Consider the following 26,213-nt stretch of genomic DNA (forward strand, 5'->3'; position numbering starts at 1 on the left):
AAAATGAGTCTTCGTTTTTTAAAACCTCAAATCGCAGTTACTTTAGAACCGCTTTGAATTATGGGCTCAAATTTTTAAGTTTTTCTTGAGTTTGATTGAAATGAATTAAAGATATCACTAAAATTTTCAAGAAAATTTAACTCAACTCTTTCTAGTTGCTGAATTTGCCTTATTTTTATAAAAATCGACTCTATACTTAAGTTATATCTAATTATAGTTTACACTGTTTTATTGAAAATATTCTAAATAATAAGTGGAGCTACTCGTTGTAAACTTATTTCATAGTATAGTCATTCGTTCATTATATAATAAAAGTTCAATGTATTATAAATTATTAGAACACAAATTTAGGGAAAAATTTAGAAATTTAGTTAAAATTTTGCCTACTAACCCAAATGAACTCAATGAAAACATCATATTTTAATCCTTTTAATTTTTGAATTAAAAAAGACATTTATACTTATTCTTTATTACATTTAAACATAAGAAGCATGCGTCAATAATTTAAAGAACTTTTAGATATTAGAAATTGCACGTTCGACGTCATAACTGTCAGAGACTTGGCATGAAACAGAAAGTCCAATAGAATCAAACTCTTCTTATAGCATGCCAAATAACAAAGTCGTTAGCCAACCACGAGGATATTATAAAAATGGCGGAGGACAAGGAGTTTACATATTTGAATGATATATATTTAAAATAAAGAAACAGTTATGCTTAGAAACTGAAAACTATATAAATCTTTTTAATTTTTAAAATTTATTTAAGTGCCCCAAAATGTCCTAACGATCTTATCACGGAGCACCGCGGATTTAATTGGAAGTTCAAGCCTCCTTCCTAAATGAAATAAGTAATAACAAAAAGATATATACGATAATTGGGTGTGTTTAATGTCCACCATTTTTAAAAATCAGATTGTTTCAAAATTTTACTTAATAGTGTCTAATTAAAATAAACAAAGGAAAAAAAACAACTATGTATAACCATGGAAGTATTTTAGGTCGAAATACAACGCTTAAAAACATTAAAGGTTCCGAATACCGTCACTAAAACCATTCGTGAAATATAATCGTCAAACAATATTTTAGAAAAACAATATATATATATACATATATATATATATATATATATATATATATATATATATATATATATATATATATATATATATATATATATATATATATATCTATCTATCTATCTATATATATATATATATATATATATATATATATATATATATATATATATATATATATATATATATATATATATATATATATATATATTAGGGTTATAATTTTTTTAATTTTTGTCACAGTTTTAATTGGCCATAGTTTTAAAACCTGAGAAATTGGTAGTTAATATTAAGTTTTCATAGTAATATTGAATATAGTTAAAAAATGTCCCCACCTATCCACAATTAAGTTATGCTATAAAAATTTTTTTGATTTTATGACTATTATGGAAAAATTTGATTTTTAAATTTTCTATAGAACATAAAACACACCTAAGTAAAAACCTTTTTATGTGTTTGTGTAATATGTTGTTCTGAACTTAAATATTACACAAATACAGAAATTAGTTAATACTAATGCGTTTTATGTTTTACTCATTTCTTTTACTTTTACCTATTTTAGTGTTTTTTATAACGAATTTTATATTTATACACTAAGTTTTTAAAGAAAAGTATTTTTACTAAAATAATATTAAAACATAGATCATTGCAAACATATATTATCCATGCATTTAGATTTTAGCCTGGCAAAAAGGAAGAATGCTCTGTTTTTGGATCTTTTTGATATCACCAATATTAAGGGCATATAGCTTAGTCTGGAAGATAAAAACATACACTTATTAAGTTCAGGAGAAGTTGATCACAGCATTAACACACAAGTTTCATTACATCCTTCAAAAGTCAGAGTTTGTAATGCGAAAGATACAATTTCTAGAAGCAAAGCAAATAACTGTCCAGTTAGCAGTTCAACTGCGTCAGAAGAAAGTGGTTCAGATTTAGATTCACAAGACAATTATAAACCAGTGGAATTAAAAAAATCAAAAAAATAGTATATAATAGAACAAAACTAGCATCTAATCTTGTGTCAACTGAATCTTTAAGTACAAATAAATCAGCTAGAATTTGTAAAAAGTTATTTGAAAAAGGTATTGAAATAGAAACTCCGAGTCTGACAGGAATATGGAGATCAACTATGAGGTAAGGGGAAAGCATGGAGAAAATTGTTGCTAAAATGGTACAAGAAGAACAATTCTGCCTACATTTTGATGGAAAGAAAATAAACAAGAATGATTACCAAGTTGTGATATAATATTGGATTTTCCACTTTCACATTTAACAGTAGGAACTGTTAAATGTGAAAGTGAAAAATCCAATAATATTTTTGAAGCATTTAAAAAATTGCTAATTGATTTTGATGCATGAAAATGTATTTCAATGATTAAATGTGACACAATAGCAGTTAACACAGGAAGATTAAATGGTATAGTTGTAAAAATACAAAATGAAATGGAAACCAGAGCCTTTACTAAATCACAGTATTTAGGATGTCATCATTATATACTATATCTTCTTTTAAAACACGTTTAAAATCATTTTGTAAATTGTAAATCTAAAAGTACTAGTTTTGATTAAAAACTTGTGAAGGACTTAACCAAAAGCTGTGAAAATCTTCAAAAAAATAAGTATAAATATGAAGATGAGCCAAATCATTACATAAACTTGGGATGGCAAGATGACTTCAAATTTCTTTATGAGTTATGTGAAGCTATTAGTTACTTCAAGAATCATAAGAAATTACCAAAAATTAAGTGGCACAAGCTTCCTCCATTACAAAGTGTTAGATGGAACTCTAAAGTATTATATGTTCTTCTTGCCTATTTCCTTATACCAACATTGAGGTGTGAAATTGAAAGTGCAGCAACTTTTATTGCAAATCAATGGAAAAAAAATTTGGTTCAGCAAACAATTATTTGATGATAAATCATATGGCTATATGCTTGATGCATTGACTGAATTTAAGTATACAGCTGCCTTAAAGTGCTTTACGAAACTCTGGAGCAAAGAAGGTGGTGTAGTTCAAATTCCAAGAAAAAACACCATTGCTGAACGAGGCGTTAAACTGATGGAAGATCTCTTCAAAATTCAAAAAAATGGGAATATGCAAATGTGAAATTTATTGGAAAGAATGACCTGGGAAGCATGAAAACTTACTTGCTGAAAAAAATTACATTTATTGATCCACTTCAATGATATGTAGTTTATAAATACTAAATATAGTTTAAAATTAATTTTATTTATTTTTGTGGCTGTTCATAAATGGGTTGGAAATAAGATTTATGTTTCCTCATGTAATATATTAAAAATCACGTTATTATCAAAAGGGGGGGGGGCGGAATATTTATGCAAATAGACTATCATTATACCAGTTTTTTATTACTTACTCTCTGTTTATATTTATATATATATATATATATATATATATATATATATATATATATATAAATATACACTAAATGTTTAAACTTAAATCTGTTTCTTTTTTACAGGAACAACTTTTAAAATTTTTATATTTAGTATATTGATGTGAATTAATGACTATATAATATAGAAATTGTATCAAAGTAAATATGGCAGCGACTGTATACTAAAAATCCTTCAAAACTACTAAAAATTTATTTTATTGTATTGTATTTAAGCAACAGAAATATAATAAAACATCAATTGCAAAAAGTTGAAAAATGTTTATTTTAGATTGAGTATTGTATTCCAATAATATTGCAACTTCAAATTATTTCTTTGAAACATTTTACTTCCAATTTTTCAATAACTGCTAATAATTCTATCCCGAAACAAATAAATACGTTTCATTAAAAAATAGGATCTGAAAGATAATGAAAAAAATTGTTTCAAAATCTTATTGTATTATTTTATACAAACTTCTTATGCTTTTTACAGCAAAAAAATCTTTCCAGTTTTTAATATATAGATATCTCAATATGATGCTTGCATTGCAAAACAGAAAATATAAGAAATTAGTCGATTATGAAGAATATTCTTTTGTTTTGTGAAAAAGATTGATCCATTAAATAAAATTTGTTGATGGTTGTACTTCTTTTAGTAAGATTCTGATGGTTGTACTTCTTTTAGTGATCTTATTTAGATTTTTATATTCACATTTAAATGTGATTTTGTATTTGGAACTAAATTAACAATTAAGAGAAAAAGTAAAAAAAAAATGTAAAATGCAAGACAAAAAAGTTGATTTCAATCAGCTTTTTTGTCTTGCCTTTTTATATTTTTTAATATCATCAACTCCATCATAGTGTAAATCAGCTGATCAAATAATATAAGCTGATCTTTGTTGTTGATACTCACAAAACTTTGAGGGATTGTCTTCTGAAAAAAGTTGTAACCCATATAGCAAGAAATCCAAGATTATGTTTAAGCATTTGCCTAATATGCCCGGAGACATAAAAAGACTTAAGCAAGTCAGATTTATGTATCATCTTTGTAAAAATACTTTTTTGAAGCACATAAATTTTATCAATCCAGGATGTGGTATAATACTGATGTTATTTTTAGAATAACTTTAAATGGAAATATTAAAAATATTTAAGACCATGAGTATTTTTTCTTTTGTTTTTGATAAGGTGAATTTCAAGAGTTTTTTTGTATACAATAGATCTAAAAAAGTTGATCTATATGAAATGGTATTTTTGAATGGCACTTTTGATGAGTTTAAAAATAAAACTGAAAGTTTGACAAAATATGTAAATGTTTATTAAAGGGATGTTTTCATCCTTCTGATAAGCATTTGGACATTTTTCTTTCGTTACTTTTAAATAAATTCTGCGTATATTTATGAGTTTTTGCATATTTTTACGTAACTTTAAAGAGATTCTACGAAAGTGCTACTAACATACTCTTAAAAAAAAGACATTCTTTAAATTAACATTTTACTCTATTAGCTATTCTACTCTATGGTTTATCGCTTTGTTAATCCTTTATAGTTCATCTTGATAAGAATTACAAAATTTTTAAGGATAGCAGTGTTTATTGGAGATATTTGATGCTTAGGTTATTATTTCAACTCCTTTGTTGTTTTTTTATTTAGGTTTTTTTGTCTTCTTAATTTTTGTTATTGTTTAACAACAACATTTTAGACAAAATTATTTTTGTTTCTTAACATAAATTAAAGTATTATTGAATTTCAATAATACTTTAATTTATGTTAAGAAACAAAAATAATTTTGTCTAAAATGTTGTTGTTAAACAATAACAAAAATTAAGAAGACAAAAAAACCTAAATAAAAACAACAACAAAGGAGTTGAAATAATAAAAAGTTTAAGAAAAAATTATACTTATAAATTTTTTTAGTTCGCATAATCACAAAATATACATTTTTGTGATGTCTCTTATTTAATTAAAGCTATTCTAAATAATTTCGAAAACTCTAATTGGAACCAATATTCTCAAAATCTAGTGGTAAGTTTGATGATGATAATAACGATAATGATGATGATGATGATGAGGATGATGATGATGATGATGATGATGATGATGATGATGAGGATGATGATGATGATGATGATGATGATGATGATGATGATGATGATGATGATGATGATGATGATGATGATGATGATGATGATGATGATGATGATGATGATGATGATGATGATGATGATGATGATGATGATGATGATGATGATGATGATGAGCATGGTGATCTAGGGTATAGCAACAAAAATGTTTACTCTGTAAAAAAGTAATTGACATCAATTGTCCTGGAGGTGTTATTGGGGATGGCTATGTAATTTACAAGATATGCGTAGGTGCATATTTATTTATAATTTTTAAAAAGCCATCTTAACCTTTCTAGTTTAATAAGCTTGAAAAAAACATAAAACTGAATTACCAGTTTACTAATCCACTCTTAAGTTGTTTATATTCATGTATCAGCATCTCTTTTTTTAACACCTTTTAGCCACGTTATTGTTTTGCAATTTTACTCATACTAACTTTTAAATTTAATTTATTTGTAAAGACTTTTCTAAATCTTCGACTGTTAAAAAGGATATTAGTGTTGGAAGAGGTAAATGTTTTCGTTAAGGTTGATACCTATAAATTAAAAAGATGAATTTTTTATGATTATTACGTTATCAAGTCATGTTTCACCAAATGATAGTTTGATACATTTAGATCTATTTATAAAATTTTCAACATACATAAAGTAGAAATTTTTCTAAATAGATCTAAAATAGAATAATAACTTTCTAAAATATATATGTGTAACATTAGTGCATGTAAATAAAACTTATTAACCTTCTATTAATGCACTTTATTATAAAAGAAACATTTTTTTTTGTTTTAGCTTTTCAAAAAACGACAACAGAAAAAAAATTTAAAACTGCTTTATCCCAATATTTTAGGTCAATATTTTCCAAATTTTATAAATTTAAATTTAAATATTCATAAACTTTTATTCATTTAAATTATTCCAAAATGTGTCAGTTATGTGTGATTTTAGTTTTCTAACCTATATATTTTAGTTAATCAACTTTTATATATATTATAAATGGTAATATATTATAAATAACATATAATGCATTAACTTTTATAATATATATATATATATATATATATATATATATATATATATATATATATATATATATATTATATATATATATATATATATATATATATATATATATTATAAAAGTTAATGCATTCTTCATATCTATTATAAATGTCATTTTAGGTCAAAAGTTGCAGACATGATTATTTTCAAGCTGGAGGAGAAAAAATAAGTATGCTCGCAAAATAGTAAATATATAGGTTTTTTCCTTGGAGTAAAAATATAGAAATTGTATTATATTTCACACATATGCTACTTTATTTCAGTATATTCAAATACTGCATATTGATTTAATTGAATCTAAAGTGTTTTCTTTTCTAAAGTTGTAATAGGCACTTTTGCCTCTAGCCAATAACTATTTTTTTAAATAATTCAAATAATATTTATTATCTATCCATCGATAGAGAGTTTATGTGATCAAGAGTTAATTGATTTACTGAGTGATGATCAACAACATGATTTGTATATTTCACTTTGGAAATCTTTCAACTCTGTTAAGGTGAGAAGTTAAAAGAATAAATTTATATTGTTATGTAAACAAGTTTTTTTATATGCCACATACATTCAAATGAATATACTAAGCATAAAGTTCAAAAATTAAATTTTTAATGTGGTTTACTTTTAAATTTTTCTCACTCAAAGCACTTTTATTTAGCTTTTATACATCCGTATTTTCATAGTTTTTTTTAGTTAACATATCCTAAAACAATGAATATATTTTCCAGAAGCCATATATAATGCAAAGTTATTTTTAGGATAGCGATTATGTTTTTAAAGTTCTTGTCCCGGAGGCAATCTTTTCCCTTATTGCTAAGGTTAAGGAAACATGAAGAATAAAAGTTTTTGTGTTTTTGATTTTACTTTTTACGTTTTTACTAAGTCAATTTTTCTGCAAAAGTTTATTAATCAGTTCAGATAAATTATGATCTAAAAAAATCTAGATCACTTTAAGACAATATAGAAATTAAAGCTGAGTATGTTGGAATGAAAAGTAAGTTTCCCATAAAATTTGTGTTTTTTTATGTTTAAATTTTGCACAAAACTACACTTTTTTGTGAGCTCTCAGTAAATTAGTAATAGAAATGTTTGAAACTAGTGAAATTATCCTAACATTGATAAAATGTTTAGTGCGTTATCAAAAGAATTTACAATAGAATTTATCAGTTCGGTAGTGTATGCCATACGTTTTTTTTGTTTTTTTTGTTTTTAAGGAAATTAGGAATTTTTCTTTCTCCAAAAATTATATTTTAGTCAATATTGAGAGAGATATTAATATTGATAAGAGAGATAATAATATTGATAAATATATAAGAGTAGTAGTACTACCAAATACCAAAATTACTTATTCACAAAATCTTATCTTAAATTGTCTTTTTTATAATCCTGTTATGTTATGTATATGCAGTTTTCATTTAATTTTTTCAAGGATGTTGTTGAGGATGTTACTGATAGATAGATAGATAGTACTATGCTTTATATGGTTTCACTTATATACTTTCACTTTCGAGAGTTTCAGAAAAAAGTTATGTTCCAGCTTGCTGTAATAAAAACATGTTGGTAGACAGAATTACGCAGTTCTCTAAAGATCAAAAAGTAAGCTTTAAACAACTTAAAAGTTCAACAAATTTAATGTTTTGAAAAGAAAAATTGCACATGGAGATACATCCAATTGCACATGGAGATTAAATTTCTCCAATACATCACTTATGTGTGCATGAATTTAATCTTTATAGTTTTTAGAGATTTTTCATAAATTATGCAACGCTTATTTTTCTCATAAAACAAGACAAAAAAGATTGTAAGTTTCCCCTCGCAGAGCCAGAAAAAAAAATCAAAACAGCCCATTTTTTAATTAAAATTGCTGCGTAAAACAGCTTTAGATCTCCAAGACTTTTTATTAAAATTTTTTTTAAAATTGCCATCAACATTTTTAATGTGTATTGCATTGTTTCTTTTAAGGTAAAATTGTTATCATTAATTAGCGGTAAAAATCCAGCTTATACAATAAAATATGTTTTACTAATTATAATAAATATTATAATTTTTTAAAATTCAAAAAAAAATATTTAACTTTAAAATGCGTGTTTGACAATATGACATTTATCATTTTTTATAAATGTAGACTGACAGCAGACATTATTTTGACAGAATACAAAATAAAAGTCTAAAGAAAAACAAATTTAATGAGTTGACAAGTCTATGTAAAGCTCATACTGGTATTCTCATTAGCTTATTATTGTGTTTGATTGAGTTTTAAAATTAAAAAGGATGTTTTAATAAAAAAAATTAAGTTTTTTTAACATTTTGTCGGCTATGGAACATGACATGTATTTAAGTATATTTTATTCATGATATTATTGAGCTATATGTTGAAGGTTTTGTGACAACTCATGTAAAACTTACTACTTAAGTGTTACGATTTTGTGACGAGAGAAGAGGTGGGGATGGGGTCAATAAAGGTCGAAAATTGCGTGACTTAATTCATGGACGGCCCCTATTTAGACATTCGTTTAACTGATTAAAAAGAACATTTACTAATATTGATATCGATCAATCATTAAAAAGTAAAAATGATGAAAAAAAGTATATATATATATATATATATATATATATATATATATATATATATATATATATATATATATATATATATATATATATATATATTGGCATATATATAGTATTTTGACAGTTATGGTAAGTCGCGTGTTCATCTTTTTGATTTAATATTAACTATCTTTAGGGAATGCATTACATCCCAGCTAACAAAATCAAAACTGAGTTTTAGGGATGGTAAGACTCATTCTTACCAATCTAGTTTAAAATTATCGTTACTTTGTTAGAAAATATATTCTGTACTTTAAAATGACTTGTTTTGCATGATTCGTTACTAAATATATTTCAAAGCTATGCTGCATAAATGCATTTTGATGTCCTGTATTAAGAACTGAAAACAAAATATATCAATGTCTAGGATTTCGGTATATTGTTGTTTTCATGCTTATTTTATAACCATGAACCATTCATTTCTATAGTTTACTGAATAACGAAAGACTATTACAATATTTTTTTTATACATGGTTAAATTACAAGATAAATAGAATTGATAAATATAAATATGTGTTAGTATTCAACACTTAATAGGTCATTTGGTATTGTCTTCGAAATTGAGTTTCTTAAGATTACCTCTAACGCAATAAGTTCTACTAATTTTCTTTAAAGTATACTCGTGCGTTTCTTTTTAAATGGGATAGAGTTAGGGTGTTTGGTTCAACAGTAGTATGTCCTATCAAATCTTGCATCATAAGAAGGCTTTGACGGCTTAAGAATGTGTTTTATTTATTATTTTGATGATGAGATACTTACAAGGATTTCTAGAAAAATATAAAATTTTGTTATTATATTGATTATTATTATTATTAGTATTATCAAAAATAAAATACAAGCGTTCATTACAGAACCCGTATATTTTATTTTTGATAATACTTTAAGGATTCCCGCCTTACGTTGAATAATAAAAAATACTATCGCTGGCCCTAACCCAAACCCTTAGTTGATAAGGTAGCTACTTCTTTATGTGCTCGGCCTAAATCAGTTAATGATATATAAACTACAATTATATATAAAATAAGTATAAAACGGTTATATCCACTAAAACGGCATATAGTATAATTAAATATGTATTATGTTTAAAACAAACAAATTTACTAAAACGGTATAAATTCTGATTAAATAAGAACTAAGCATATAACGAATATTTCCAGTTAAAGGGTGTTAACTTAAGTTAAATATAAACTTTGTTTCCACTATTACGAATATTTTAACTAAAACATTATAGAACAATGAACAACTAATATAAAATAATAATAGACTTGATACTTCAGATAAAAACATACGTTTTTTGGTTATGAATATTCTTACATTTTATATTTTAAGCTTTCTAACTGAACTTTTTCCCTTTTTATATAAGTACTCGCTGACTACATACTCCGATATAGTCTTTTTTGCATATTTACTTAGAGGTAAACAACCTGATGTGTTTCAAATATTGACTAGACTTTTGGTTTTGTTTACTTTAATAAAAAAAGTGCAGCGGGCAAGGATAACACGGAGTTAATATTGTGAATGACATTTAATAAGGAGTTAAAAAATGTGATATTCAGCTAGCTGCGCAATATGATCCTTTCACGAATTTAATTTAAATCTGGTTATAAACTATGCTGTTTCTGGTTTCAGAAAGAAAATGAATTTTTTTCTATTTTTACAAGACATTTACTTATTTTTAACCGGTTATATATAATGAGATTTGTTATTAAATTTCAGCAGGAAGTCGTAAGTAACATTAAAAAATAAAACGCAACCAGATTGTCCTCAATTTTTTATAAGCTTCTTTAAAGTTATAAAGTTTTTTAAAGCTTTTTAGATATAGTTAGAACTTTAACAAAAACTTTTTTAAAACATTTCCAAAAAAAAGGAAGAAATTGAAGCTCTAAAATTAGGAAACAAAATATCAAGCTTTAAATTAGTTTTTAATTGGGTAATTTTGTATCAAATATTAACAAACGTTATGCGTTAAAAAATCTACAAAAAATGTCCGTAGATCTAAATCAAGCGATCGCATTATTAGTTAATCCGAAAATCAAGTTTATTTGTTTAATAGTAACTGTGTTTATGTACAATAATAATGTACGTAGCTAATCAAGGCTTTAACAGCCGTTTTAAGTTAAAAATAAATACAACTTTAATTTAAACTATTTAGCTGTTTTAGAATATACAATGGTTTGATCTAAGTTATTATTTCTGTTAATAACACTGTTTGTTAGGGAGTAGTATCTCTTTGAATTTTTTTTATTAATTCGTAACGTTAGAATTATCTTGTTCTATCTCTATATTTTTTAGTTTTGACATAAAATAATTAAAAAAGTAAATGCTTTATGAGAAATAAATACTTCAAAAATTTATATTTCTGCAACTTTTTTACTGGCAAATTAGGTTTCAATATAGCAGAAAAACATTATTCTGAGGAATAATGTTTTTCTGACTATCAATAGCTCAATTTTGTTAATAAGTGGAGATAATTTTAATGTCGCGAATTTTTTTTTTCTTTTTTAAGTGCCCCAATAAGACCTTTCGGTAACAGAGAACCGCGGAAGAGCACTTAATAGGAAGTTCGTGCCTGTTTCCCAACCGTTGTTGTAAAACTTGCCCAGAGGTGGGGTTTGAACCACGGATCTTACGTTTCTGAGACAAGTGCGTTACCACTGCGCCACGGCTACACAAATCGTCCACGAAGCCTCGTGTTATGAACTCTTGTATTTGAAACTATTAAATCAGGTTGGTATTCCGAGTTAAATTATCTAAATTTTTTACCTTTACGTAAAATTGAATTAGGTCATTACGGTCTTTTTTTCAAGAATCGTTAATTTAAAGTAGGTTAGTCTTATTTCATGGTTTTTTCCTTAAAGACATTTTATTCGTTATGCTTTAGTTTGTATTGTTTCCGCATTTTTTTAATCTTGTTCTAAGTAAACTTACCACACTGAAGTTGCGTAGTTTAGATACGCTCTTTCAAGAGAGGTGTATAATAGTTTAGACGCGTTTATGTCAACATTTTTAAATGAATGTTTTGTTTGAAATCATAGCTCCAAATTCTTTTTCAATTTTTGTGTCAGGTTGTTAAACTCTATTTAACGCCTAATCATACATTGTGTATATGTAAACTACTACTTTTGCTACCTATATGCGAGCGTTTGCAGTTGCTAACGTTAATTTTTATTAGCTATAGTTTTAACTATGTCATTAATTTGTTTTCAGTTTTTTATATCCGAAAATGATCTAATTATGTTAATTAGTTTTAAATAAGCAGCATACATTTTACACTTAGTTGAAAACTCATTCGGTAAGTCGTTTATATAAACAATAAACATAAACGGACCCAAGAGAGAGCTTTGAGGCACTCCCCCTGTAACTGGTAACCAATTTGAAAATTCACTGTTGCAGATAACACGTTGCACTCTTTTTCATGCAAAATTACTGCACTATCTAAGTGCTTTATTGTTAAATTCATAACTATTTAGTTTAAAACATAATCTGTTGTAAGGTACGGTATCGAAATCAATTGATGACAGTACCTGTGACAAATACAAGTGCACAAAGGCTCTTCAGCAAATTAAAATTAACAAAAACGTATTTAAGAAATATCATGACTCAGGAAACTCACAAACAATGCTTTTAACTTTGCCAATGGAGAAAAAAAAGGAGCAAAAAAAGTAGAACTAGATATAGTAATTGCGGAATTTGCAAAGGAAAAAACAAACAAATTTCATTTTTACAAAAGTTAATGATATAAAAAATTTCTTTGGATATTTTCAATATTTTGTTTTTACTAATTTATATATATATATATATATATATATATATATATATATATATATATATATATATATATATATATATATATATATATATATATATATATATATATATATAAATTAGTAAAAACACTTATCTAGTTTTTAGTTATCTTCAACAGCATGTTTCACCATCAGTATGTTAATCACGAAGAATCTTTTAATGAGTTCTTTTCATGATTTTTTAATTTTCTAAGAGAGCTGATGCAACTTCTTGGTTGCAAAATAACTACAGTTATTACATAATTAATTAAAACAATTCTCAACTTCCTGTGAAACAGTTTTTCAATAATTTGAATTTTTTGATGTTAAGACATTCTTCCTGATGAACCTACTGATGGTGAAATATGCTGTTGAAAACAACTAGTAACTAAATAAGTGTTTTTACTAACTTATTATAGTTCTTTTCTTTAAGACCTTTGAGCGCTCCATTTGTAGAATACACTAATATTATATATATATATATATATATATATATATATATATATATATATATATATATATATATATATATATATATATATATATATATATATATATATATAAACTTTTCTTTTTGCTTTTCATGGTTGTTGCATAATAACGCAATAATATTTTGTAAAAAAAGGGGTTATTTTAGGGACCTTCCATAAATTAAGCAACGCTAAATTTCATCAATAAACAAAACAAAAAAAATCAAAAGTTTTCCTCGCAGAACTTTATATTAAAAAAAAAGAAGAAAATAAACGCAAATTTAATGATAATTGTCGCGTTAAAGAACCTAAGATCTTTTACTTCGTTTTTTAAATAAATTAGCGTTGTGTAATATTTAGAGAACCTCAGAGTTGCGTTTTTGCTTTTTTTGCTTACGTATGGAAACGTCCTAATCCTTTAGTTTTAATAAATATAAACTTTAATATAAAAATGTGAAAGTTTCCATACTTTAACCAGATTTAAGTAGTTCCGCGTATTTAATGCAAAAAGAGGGAGGGGTTGGTTGAAGTTTTGTTCCAAATCTTATAAACCAGAGGGAGGGCGGACGGACGGAATCTTGATAAAAGGGTGGATAAGATTTAATTTGTAAATGTCTTGTCTTATTTATTTTGGTATACACTTTAGAAATAAGACTAAATATGAGACTTTGTGCAAACCGGCCCCGGCTACGGCTCCGGCCCGGCAAATAAAAGTATGAATCCTAATATAGAATCTAAATATTAATACCACAATTGATTACAATACTTTTTCCAAGTTACAAATTTCAGTTTTTTTGTAATCATATTAACATTATCAATCAAAGAAGATTTTAATATTTTAATTGAATTAGAACTTTATAAATCTATTTTTTACTATACTCTTTTTTTATTACTTAAAATGCTTTCTGATATTTTATGATAATGCGACTAATAAACTTATTATTATTATCAGTAGGAATTATTTTTTAAAGAATTTTTATAGTTTTAATCTCTGTCATTACATATTCTATTAAGTTTTCACTGAAACTGTTAATAATTGAAGACATAAGTGAAGGTGTTATGTTACACCAATATAGAACTGAGATATCAGGAGTTTAAGTTTTGAACACATATTGTTCTAGATATTTTTATATAGGTAAGATATGTTAATATTTATGGAGGGATATAGTAACCAAACACTTAAGATTGTGTATGTAATATTTAATTTCATTAAAAAAGTGTGTTGTACATTTAAATCGAGTTTTGGGTGAATTAATATTTAACATAACTCCTTCATCCACTGTGAAAATTGTAATTTAGCACATTTTTGTGCGGTGTCATTATGTTCATGTGAAAGAGCGTTACTTAACACCTTTATTTGTGTAAAAAAGTGGAATTTTGTATTTTTGCGACATAACGCCTTCATCCTTCATCCTTCTTGTCTTCAATTGTCTTATACTAAATGACTTTATTTTTTATATAAATTCAAACATTATCTTTTTAAACTATTTTAAAGATGATTTTGAAATTGGTTTATTGATTTGCCTACTAAATCAAAATCATGTTAAAAAATGACTTTAGTTTAATAAATTTATATATGATTTGAAATGTACTGTATTAATCAGCAAAAAAACTGTATAATTCAAAAGTCAGCAAAAAAAACTTGAATTCTACATAGTTAAGGTAAAAATAATTTTTTCTACTGGTTTCATTGCAAAACTAACTTTATGCTTTTTTTTATCGCTATTTTTAACTACTGTATTTTATCACATACGAAAAATTTACAAAATGGTTATGATCATATTAAATTTTTTAATAAGTCTTTATGATTTGATGTGTAACTTTTTAACTTTTTTTAACACAATGTCTTTGAAACGCCGTCAAACGCTCTCTCTCTCTCTCTCTCTCTCTCTCTCTCTCTCTCTGTCTCTCTCTCTCTCTCTCTCTCTCTCTCTCTCTCTCTCTCTCTTTCCTTTTCTTTCTATATCTTTATTGAATGTTTATAAACAAAGGGACAAATTAATGGAACCTCCAATGTTATAATCAAGTTCTTCAGTATTTCAGGTATTTTATAGTATTTACTGATTTAAAAACTGATTTTATCTAGTCTCTATGTTGTTATCTAAAAGCTAGCAGAGCTAAACAGTTAGTTTTAAAGTTAAATTAGTACTTTGTTATAATTTAAAGATAATATATCAACTTTAAATGTTGCTAATAATTCATTTACTAACAACTGTAATATACGACTGCTTGCTACTAGTCATATATTACAGTTGAAAAAATGTTTCAGACTTTTAAACTTTCATGGAAAACTTTTAAAAAGTACTTAAAAGTACTTAAAATTGACAAAGTTAGCAACCTAGTATGGTTATTTCAGCACAATAAGAAGGTAATCTCATACTTAAATGCATACTTACTTTCATTAAAGATGTTTTAAAAACAATTCAATAAATTTAAAATATCATAAATAAATTCAACTCTGGATCCTTTAAAGTCACGGTCAGTTACAATAGTGTTATTACTCGCAACTGACATATTGCTTAAAATTATATTAATAAAAAAAGTGAAGAAAAAAAATATTTTAACCATTGTTTCTTCAACAAATACACATATTAAAAAAATGCTTCTCAAAACCTCATAACTTCTAAAATGAGTGCTTACTGTTGTTAAAAAACAGACTAGTAGACAAATATATTACTTGGTTCTTTAATTTTTATTCTTACTTGGTCTTTAATTTTTACCATACAATAGCTTGAGATGATCTTGTTATATATATATATATATATATATATATATATATATATATATATATATATATATATATATATATATATATATATATATATATATATATATATATATATATATATATATATATATATATATATATATATATATATATATATATATATATATATATATATATATATATATATATATATATATATATATATACATATATATACATATATATATATATATATATATATATATATATATATATATATATATATATATATATATATATATATATATATATTTATTCACCTCCCCAAGGCCAAAAAAGTTATTTCAGACGAGGAGGCTACTTGATTTTGGTTATAATCCTCTCTAAACTCTATAACTTCGAAACACAAACCTTGACGAACAAGGACGTTGTGCGGATAAACAAGTTGAGCGCGGACGTGGTGGGGATCAAACTTGGAACCTCTCACTTATGAAGAGAGCACTCTACCACATTATTTCGCGCTTTTCTCCTTTTTGTATAATTTTTAAAACTTTCTTACTACTCCTTATAGTAATTTTAAAGAAAAAAATTTTTGAGTCTTTAAATCAACTTTGCTCAACATCGTAAATTTGATTTTTGTTAAAAACTTATGAAAAAAGTGAAAAAAATCCAATATAGATCCTAGTTCTAATTTGTTCTTGTACATATTATTTAATTATAGTTGACAAAACGCAACGTTTCTGTATATTTATTCCAAAAATTTACAAAAGTGTTGTTTTTAAAAATTTCTAATAAAAAATAAGCTTACTGTTACAAAAAACTGCCTTTAAAAATCATAACAGATCATATTATTGAACTATGATGTTCCTTAGACCTAAATAACGCATTTAATTCAAGTCTTGTTTTAAATCTGGCAAGCAAACGTAACTTTTAGGAGAATAAAAAAAAATAATAATAATCTGCGGTCTTAGTTTTCTCGCCACAAACACTTTTATTATACGATACGGCAAATTTTACAAACTCCTATTGTTTTATTTTTCGTCTTATCATAGTTCAGTGACCTGGTCATTTAAAAAAAGTATGTTGTGGTCAGCAAAATATCATAGAGACTATGTAATATTATAAAATCGCCTTAACTACACCTAGTAAGAACTCCAGAAAGTATTTAAAAAATTCAAAAATTGTGTATTTGTGTGTGAGGGTGTGTGTACGTGTGTTTGTGTTTGTGTGTGTGTGTGTGTGTGTGTGTGTGTGTGTGTGTGTGTGTGTGTGTGTGTGTGTGTGTGTGTGTGTGTGTGTGCATGTGTGTGTGTGATAACAAACTTTAAGTTGAATTTCATTTTTTGAAAACAAAATATAAATATTAGCAAAATTAAAAATTAAACAAAATAAATGGTTGCTTTTACTTTCTTTTCACTAAACATAATCTTCTGTTTGCAATATTGACAGCTAACCAAACGATAAATGCAAAGTTTTTCCATGTGTTCTTTCAGTTTCTTACGCAAAAGTGAAGTAGAACACGGTATATTAAGACATTTTAATGTTTGATATTCGCAAGAACCCAAATGTTCCTTAAATAAAACTTATTTAAATTACTTTAAAATAGTAATTTTTGTAATAACCTTGTTCTATACATACAGAAAATTTGCATTTTTTTTTAATCTCTGCAAAGTTCATTAAGAGAACAATCACTTTTTAACATTTAAACAATAACTTTTTAACATGCAATAAAAACCTTATTAGATTACATTAAGTTAACTACTAACTAATTAACTACTTATTAGATTAAAATATAATTCATTATTAGGTTACAAAAAGTTTAAAAAATAAGCTAAACTGTTATAAATCGAAACATTTATCCCTCTATATTTTATTGCATATGGGTTAAAAAACTTGTTATAATTGTCATCTAGTAGCATACTATTTTAAATCAAAAAAATTTGGTCTGCCTCAATTAAACTGTTATATAGTTACTTATATTTTATAATTCCATTTATAAGGGAAGAGCTAGTTTTGAAAATGGAGCTAAGCTATTGTTCTCAAAGTTGAAATTTTCAAAGGTTCGGATTCTTTAATAAAAAAAACAACTCAAACTAGTATGAATAAAAAAACTCTTCATCATCTTTATTTACGATTAAAAGCTATTGGTTTTCAAAACTTATTTTGTCAGAAAATGAGATTTTTTTTTTTCCGAAACAATGAATTGAACGCTTTCAGCAAAACGCTCTTCAAATAGTAATAGTAGTCATATTAAAAAGGACATTAATAAAGATTGTTTATAGGCTTTTCAACACCGAGATGTTATAAAACTGTTGCATTAAATATTTTTAAATAAAATTTAAGTAACATACATTTAGTATTTTTAGTTCTCCGGTCCATTCACAACCATTGGAAAAATAACTGCATTTAACTTTTAATTGCATAATAACTCTTTCAATAGCTACATCGGCAAAAATCTATGAAAAAACATTTTATCAACTTTTAATAGCAGACATACTTTTAAGAACAAGAAATGGATTTTTCTATATAATTAGACTAAGTTTTATAAACTGATTTAAAAAATTAAAAATAATAAAAGTTAAAAATAGTTACTTTGCTAGAATTCAAAATGCTATTGTCTAATGGACAAACTAAGACTCCCTTATTTCTAAAAAAAAAAAAAGTTTCTTACTTTGATAATATTTATATATATATATATATATATATATATATATATATATATATACATATATATATATATATAACTATATATATATATATATATATATATATATATATATATATATATATATATATATATATATATATATATATATATTTATATATATATATATATAATTATATATATATATATATATATATATATATATAACTATATATATATATATATATATATATATATATATATATATATATATATATATATATATATATATATATATATATATATATAAAGAGATAAAACTTTTACAAGATATTTAATTTTACAAAAGTATAAAAAAGGCAGATAATGCAAATTTAAAAAATACACTGTTGCACCACCTCAGAAAATACTGATTTCAATCGCATATTTTAAAAGATTGCTGTTTCAACGAAAGAAAACGGTATTTAATAAAGAGTTTTATCAAGGTAAGGATTTCGAGTATAATACTTAATTTTTGAAAAATACACAAAAAGTCATATTTTTTTTAATGCAATGCACAATGGGCCAGAATTCACTTTTACTGGGTAAAAGTAATAACTTCTCATATAAAAAGATTTTAGGACTATTTTTGCACTGTTTGCTTATTTGAGTTTGCGGTATCAATGGTGAAATTAGTTTTAAGTTTGGTTTGTTATGAATACCTAAATTGCATAGCAACCAAATATTTTATTAACCATAATAAAGATAAACTGGTCTAAAGTTATAATTTTATCAGATTACTCCGATAATTACCACATACATTATTATTACACTACAAATGTAAATGTACTAAGAAATTTTAGTTGCTTGATTATGATACCTGGAATAACTGACAACGGTATTCCAGGTATCACGAATAAAGTACCATGTTAAGTATCTTAAAATATCAAAATTACAAAAAAGACAAATATTATTGTGGCATTAGGGTGTTTCATTTCCGACAAATTTTCGAAAATGATTACGTTACATGCATAACAGGGTAAATAATGTGCTAAAAAAAAGTCTGAAAAAATTTCAAAATTTTAAAATGTCATCTAGAGGTCGCCATCTTGAAAAAACAGCGTTTTTTACACTTTTTTCAACTGTAACCTTGAAAAACTAAAAAAATAATGAAATTTATGTTACGTTACTGGGTGTATATATTAAAGGTTATTATATGAACATTTGGTGAAATTTTCAGAAAAATTGGTAAATGTCCAGAGGTCGCCGTATTAAAATATAAAGCTAAAAAACTTGTTATTTTTTTAAATCTTAAAAAAAATTTAACTGGGCTATTTTTTGGCTTCAGCTTTTCTAAGAATAATAATTAATAAAGAATATATTAGTAACATACAAAATACTATAAAGTATTAATTAGTTTTGATTTCGAATCGGATGGATTTTGCTTTCTGTGTTGCTCGACAACTAGCAAAATAAATTGTCGTTGTTCTTCATTTTGTGCACACTCGCGGAAATCACCAATAAGTTTTATTCCTCTTTCGGCGCAATCATTTGTTACCTCTAATTGTTTAACAAAATTGTCTGCAGTTTGATAATCTTGGAAGAATTTCCACTCTTGTGGATTCATCTGGAGCCATTCCTGGTTGTTTATTAGTCCTAATAAATCAAAAAGAAGCCACGACCGTGGTCCAATTAAAAAATAAATAACGGTTGAACTTAATGTCGGAAATTTTGGTTTTCCAATTAAAAATGTTTTTGGTCTTGGGGTAGAAAAAAGTTTCTTTGCCATTATTGTTCTGGTAAATTCTGACAATTTTTCATTAAATAAAGATAGAATAATAAGCTCTTCTGTTAAATACCAAAGGTGACGGTTAATCGACGAAATCACGGCGGTTGCGATATCTGAATCTTCCTCTTGATACCAGTTCATTGCAAAAAAAAAATTGAAGTCATCAACTGGAGCAAATACGGAAATCCTCGGACGGAGAAATTGCATCGAATAAAAAAGACTAATAAACTTAGCCATGCGGTGGATCATAATTTGCTCATTATTGGACATAATAAATTTATTAGATAAGAGTTCCATTTTTAAAATATATATGGAATGTGACATAAATCTGGCATTGTGAATTGCACCTGGTTTGTGAATTTTGAATATTCTTTCCATTGATAGTTTCCCCCCAAGGTAGATAATAGTTAATTCAATTAACTCAAGATAATCTTCTCGCGGAAATATTTTCTCTTCGAGGCATTGGTAAGCCCATTTCAGAACTAAACTTGCTTGATTAAATATTTCTGATTTAATATCAGTAGGCCATTTAAAAAAATTCAGGTTTGAGTAATCAATATCAATTCTAGAAAATTCGGCTCGGAAACGTTGGAAAAAAGGTTCATCTGGACTTTTGCTACCTCCTCTTAATGCGGTAAATGCATGCTTAATGTGTAGCTCATTATGATGATGGCGACATGCGAGCCATAGAAGAGGTCTCTTTAACTCATATTCCATTAAAGTTGCTGCTCCTTTTTTATTACCTGTGTTGCTTGCTGTTGTATCAAAGCATATACCAACAATGTTTTTCAAAATGTTCCAGTCTTGCGCAAGTTTCACGACCTCGTCACATTGAGTTTTACCTGTCGAATCTTTAATCAAAGGTACACCAATAAGTTTTGAATACAAAAACAAAAAATATACATAGGATTTATATAAATAAATAAATAAGTACCCGTTAAGAGATCCGCTAATAAGAACTGCTACACGTTCTTCATTATAAGCTATGTCTAAATGAAAAAGCTTCGAATCCCAGTGCAAAATGGCCTTATTATGTTCGTTTATCTCCCAGTCAGCTTTAATTGACAGAACAATATTCTTTCGCGCATTTTGTCTTTGACGATGCACAGTTGATACTGACATAGAAATTTCATTAAGTTTGCCTCCGCTTTTGCAGATGATAGTGGATTGAAATAGAAGATGTTGGCGAACTGATAAACAACATCGATCAGCCACAGATGCCGTTACTTCTGAGAGCTTCTTTGATGATATCTCTAGTGAATTTGTTAAAGGCACCTTTCTTTTCTTTAGTGGTAAAGGAGTAAACTCTGTATCTTTTTGATCTTCTTCGTCAGCACTTTCAACTATTTCACTGACATCAAAGGCACTCGATTTTTGATCTTCGGTTGAACTTCTCCGAAAATCTATGCTTAGTCTATCTTCTCGACGTTCTAAAAATTTTGAAACACCTAGATCGATGCTACCTGTCATATGATACTTTCTGCTACTCTTTTGATCTTCATAAAATGCCCAATCTTCTTTCCATTTTGGTCTACGTGATACTAATAACTGTTCATATGCATTTACTGCTGAAATGTCGCAAAGTTTCTCAAGTTCATTACAAAATGTGACAATTTTTTCTTTTCCAGCTTTAACATCTCGACTTGCGTGATTAATTATTTTTATTTTCACCATTTCCACAAACAATTAGGTAAGCAATGAAAGACAAGAGTTATCTGAACGAACTGGTACTCCAGCTTTTTCCCAAACTTCCTTAAGCTCACCAAGAACAAGTTTAAAAATATCTCTTGCAGAAGTGTCGCCTTTTGAATAAAATTTAAATGAGAGTATCTACCCAAAACATATTTTTTTGTTGGTAGACGACTGAAACTTGATAATTTATTGGATTCAGGGTAACCAATTAACCAATCTTGATTATTTTTTCTTAGGTTCATCGTTACAATAAAATATTCGCTTTTCCAACTAGTTTTAAAATTGTTTTAATATTTCAATTTTGCTAATTGAAATAAGAACGAATTTTTTAAAATAAATTTATGAAATTTATATACATACGTCCAGATGTTTATTTTGCAAACTATTTAATCACGCAACAACTTTTAGTGGTCAATTATGCTCAAAACATAAATTATGCATTTTATTTAAGGTGAAAGCATTTAAGCAATTATTCAGCAAAAAAATATGTTGAAAAAATAAAACTTTATAATTCGGCGACCTCTAGACATTTACCAATTTTTCTGAAAATTTCACCAAATGTTCATATAATAACCTTTAATATATACACCCAGTAACGTAACATAAATTTTATTATTTTTTTAGTTTTTCAAGTTTACAGTTGAAAAAAGTGTAAAAAACGCTGTTTTTTCAAGATGGCGACCTCTAGATGACATTTTAAAATTTTGAAAATTTTTCAGACTTTTTTTTGGCACATTATTTACCCCGTTATGCATGTAACGTAATCATTTTCGAAAATTTGTCGGAAATGAAACACCCTAATGTGGCATTCTGATTGAAAATTGTTTAAAACATTTAAAAAAAATGAACACATTTTAAACTCCCATTTTTAGGTGTTTTTATGCAGTTTTAGGGCTCTTTTAATTATTTTAGGAAACCAATAAATAATCCATATTAAAAAGAACCTAAAACTTAAACCTTTTTTTGTTTATAATAATATAACAACTTTGTTTAAAATAATTTTTTATACAAAAGCTCATATTTTCTGATAATTGTAAAGCAGCTTTAGCTTCTTTTTCTTCACCATTTTGGCGCAAACTACAATCCGATGCAAACGATAGTTAAGAAGATAAAAAAGATGCAACTAATGGCGCAAATCCTATTTCCTTTGTTTACTTACTTGAAGAATCATAATTCTCGTGTGGACACTACAATTGAATAAGAGCAGAGTTATCTAAATCAATGAAGGCAGTTAGAAGAACATTTTTATCAATTACAAATTGAACCAATATCGGCTCATTTTATAGCCACTATTTGTTATTCTCTTCGAAACGAATTTTAGAGCTTTTCAATATTCCACCTTTATCAAAGATGCTTTATGAAATTAGACAAGTTATAATGTGCAGTTAAAAAAAAAAAAAAAAAAAAAAAAAATTTTGTGCCATTCATAACTGCAGCCAACAAATTAGATCAGCTAACTTCAAGTTTTCTTGTTTTATATATGAATAAATATCGACACTTTTCATGTTTTAAGTATAAAAAAACATGAATTACACTTACAAAATCTTATAAATAGATATTTTAAGATGTATCAATAATACAACAAGTTTGTAAAACTGATATAGACTCACTGAAACTCAATTACAACATAGCCATTTAGAACAAAATACATATCATGTTTTCGCCACATAAAATTGGATACATCAATTAACTTGTAAAAATCATTATTAGAGACCAGGCGGACATCCGCGGATTATAAACGGAATTTTTATCGATAATATACAAATTAAACAATGTATTTCAAGTCTGAAATTACTGGACCACTTTGGGACGTAAAAGTATTCGATTATATAAGTGAAATTTTACCTGATAAAAGCACTTCAAGTACGCCGTCTTCTGAAATTATTTTACTTTACATAAGTTATGTGCAAAATAGTGTTGTAATAGCTCAATTCAAAGATAATATTTGATTTTATTAAATTGTGCAATAAAAAAAGAGGTTTTAGAATTGAAAAATATTTTATGATTATTAGTGGCGCAAAAAGTTATTTCAAAAAAAAAAAAATTATTTCAATTAAAAATGCTTTTTTTAATTAAAAATTTTTATTTACTTTATACAGCTTAGAAGCATACTGCATAATAATTATAAAAAAATATATACATTTTATATAAGCTGAATGTTTAAGCTATGACTTGGTATACAAAAATGTAATTTTTGAGATTTTTTATTTTACTTACGACAACCACCTGGCCCACTGTGCATTGTATAGACGTTTTCATTTAGGGACAATATACACTTATTACATTAAATTATACAAATATATTTTACAAACAGATAGAAATTTATGTTTTCGTTTTTCTCTTTTAAAAATATATATATATATATATATATATATATATATATATATATATATATATATATATATATATATATATATATATATATATATATATATATATGAAAATTGTTTTTTTTAATGTCAACTTAAAATTTTTTTTTTTGTGCTTTTGTTTTGCCTTATCAAATTTTTGTGCCGATAACAACAACCACTCTGGAGAAATAAAAACAAAAACTTTTTAAGTTTTTTTTATTTTTTCTATTCAAGTTTATATTAATTTCCTATTTTGTTAGTTTTGCTTTCTTTGTTTTTGAAACTTTGTTTTGTCCGCAACGCCAAAAGAACTTGCAATCGGCCGTGACCAAATTGTCTAAAATATTATACTCATGCGCGGATTTACAAGACGATAAGCCTCACGCGTTACCTGGGAAGATTTGTCTAAAAGTATTTTACATTAACCTGATAAAATTGAATCACAAGTTAAGTCATGCCCTTTTTTCCAATTGTTGTCAGGAAGTTTAGAAACCATTGATTTTAATTTAGTAAAAACTTTTTTTATACTTTAGCTATTCCAGCTATATATTCAAGCTATTTATTCCAGTAATAACTTACTTTACCATCAAGAATGAGAGAAGAATCACAGATAACAACAACATCACATTACAGAAAATCACTATTTGAATCCAATAAAAAAACAAAAAATTTAATAGAACAAAAAATAGAAAATGAATATGGGTAAGGACAGGGCGAATAAAGGGTTGAAAGTTTAAGTGTTGAAGACTGGGAATATTATGTTTTGTAATGATTTATGAAGTTAGTCTGCAAAAAGAATAGTGGAGTCAATGTTTAAAATGTATAACTTGGGCTCATTCGGACAAATATTCATTTCAAAATACTGGTGAAGCAATCTGTGGTTTAAGTGTCAGTTACAGTGCATTTGATTACACGATTGGCTAGTGACTATTTGAATATGTATTATGTATGTTTGATTATATTTTATATATAATTAATAGCTGCATTATACTACAAAATAAAAATGTTGAACCTCTTAAAATTCTTTTTTATTTAATTATTATTATTTATTTGATTTACTTAAAAAAAAATCTCTATCATTTTGACTTGCATAGCGAGGGTAGGTGTTATCAATAGAGGATCTCTGATGATTATAGCAATGTAGTTTTGAAATTTTTACTTAATTAGGTTTAAGTAGAATGGTAGAAGATTTCAAAAGTATCAAGTTCTTTTTTCAAAATTTATTAGACGGCCTGTGTTAAATTAATTAGTGCTTAAGTTTTTCATTTTGCCCCTCGTTACCCTAGTATTACTTCATGCAGTATAAGTTGCAGCAGTAATTATTACTATACATTTATTATTTTCATTTCTTTTTTTTGTTTTTTGTTATTCACCTCCTCAAGGCCGAGAAGGGCACTACAGATGAGGAGGCTACTTAATAGTAGTTATAACCCTCACTCAACTCTATAACTCCGAAACACGAACCTTGACGAACAAGGATGCTGCGCGGAGAAATAAGTTGAGCGCGGTACTACCAGGGACGTTGTGGA

The 26,213-nt window shown here is 26.1% G+C and overlaps 1 protein-coding gene across 1 annotated transcript in view; it reads right to left on the minus strand.

Annotated features, from left to right (window-relative positions):
* Positions 1 to 26,213, minus strand: part of LOC136083881 (TNF receptor-associated factor 6-like) — a 137,308-nt gene that overhangs the window by 74,385 nt on the left and 36,710 nt on the right. Inside the window, exons 3-5 of the mRNA XM_065803797.1 lie at positions 18,822 to 18,876; positions 18,581 to 18,685; positions 17,636 to 17,800 (exon numbers count right to left, since the gene is read on the minus strand). Coding sequence (XP_065659869.1) covers positions 17,636 to 17,800; positions 18,581 to 18,685; positions 18,822 to 18,876 — 325 coding nt within the window. The remainder of the gene's footprint in view (positions 1 to 17,635; positions 17,801 to 18,580; positions 18,686 to 18,821; positions 18,877 to 26,213) is intronic.

The sequence above is a fragment of the Hydra vulgaris genome, chromosome 08, assembly GCF_038396675.1.
Source record: "Hydra vulgaris chromosome 08, alternate assembly HydraT2T_AEP".
In the NCBI taxonomy this organism is placed as follows: domain Eukaryota; kingdom Metazoa; phylum Cnidaria; class Hydrozoa; order Anthoathecata; family Hydridae; genus Hydra; species Hydra vulgaris.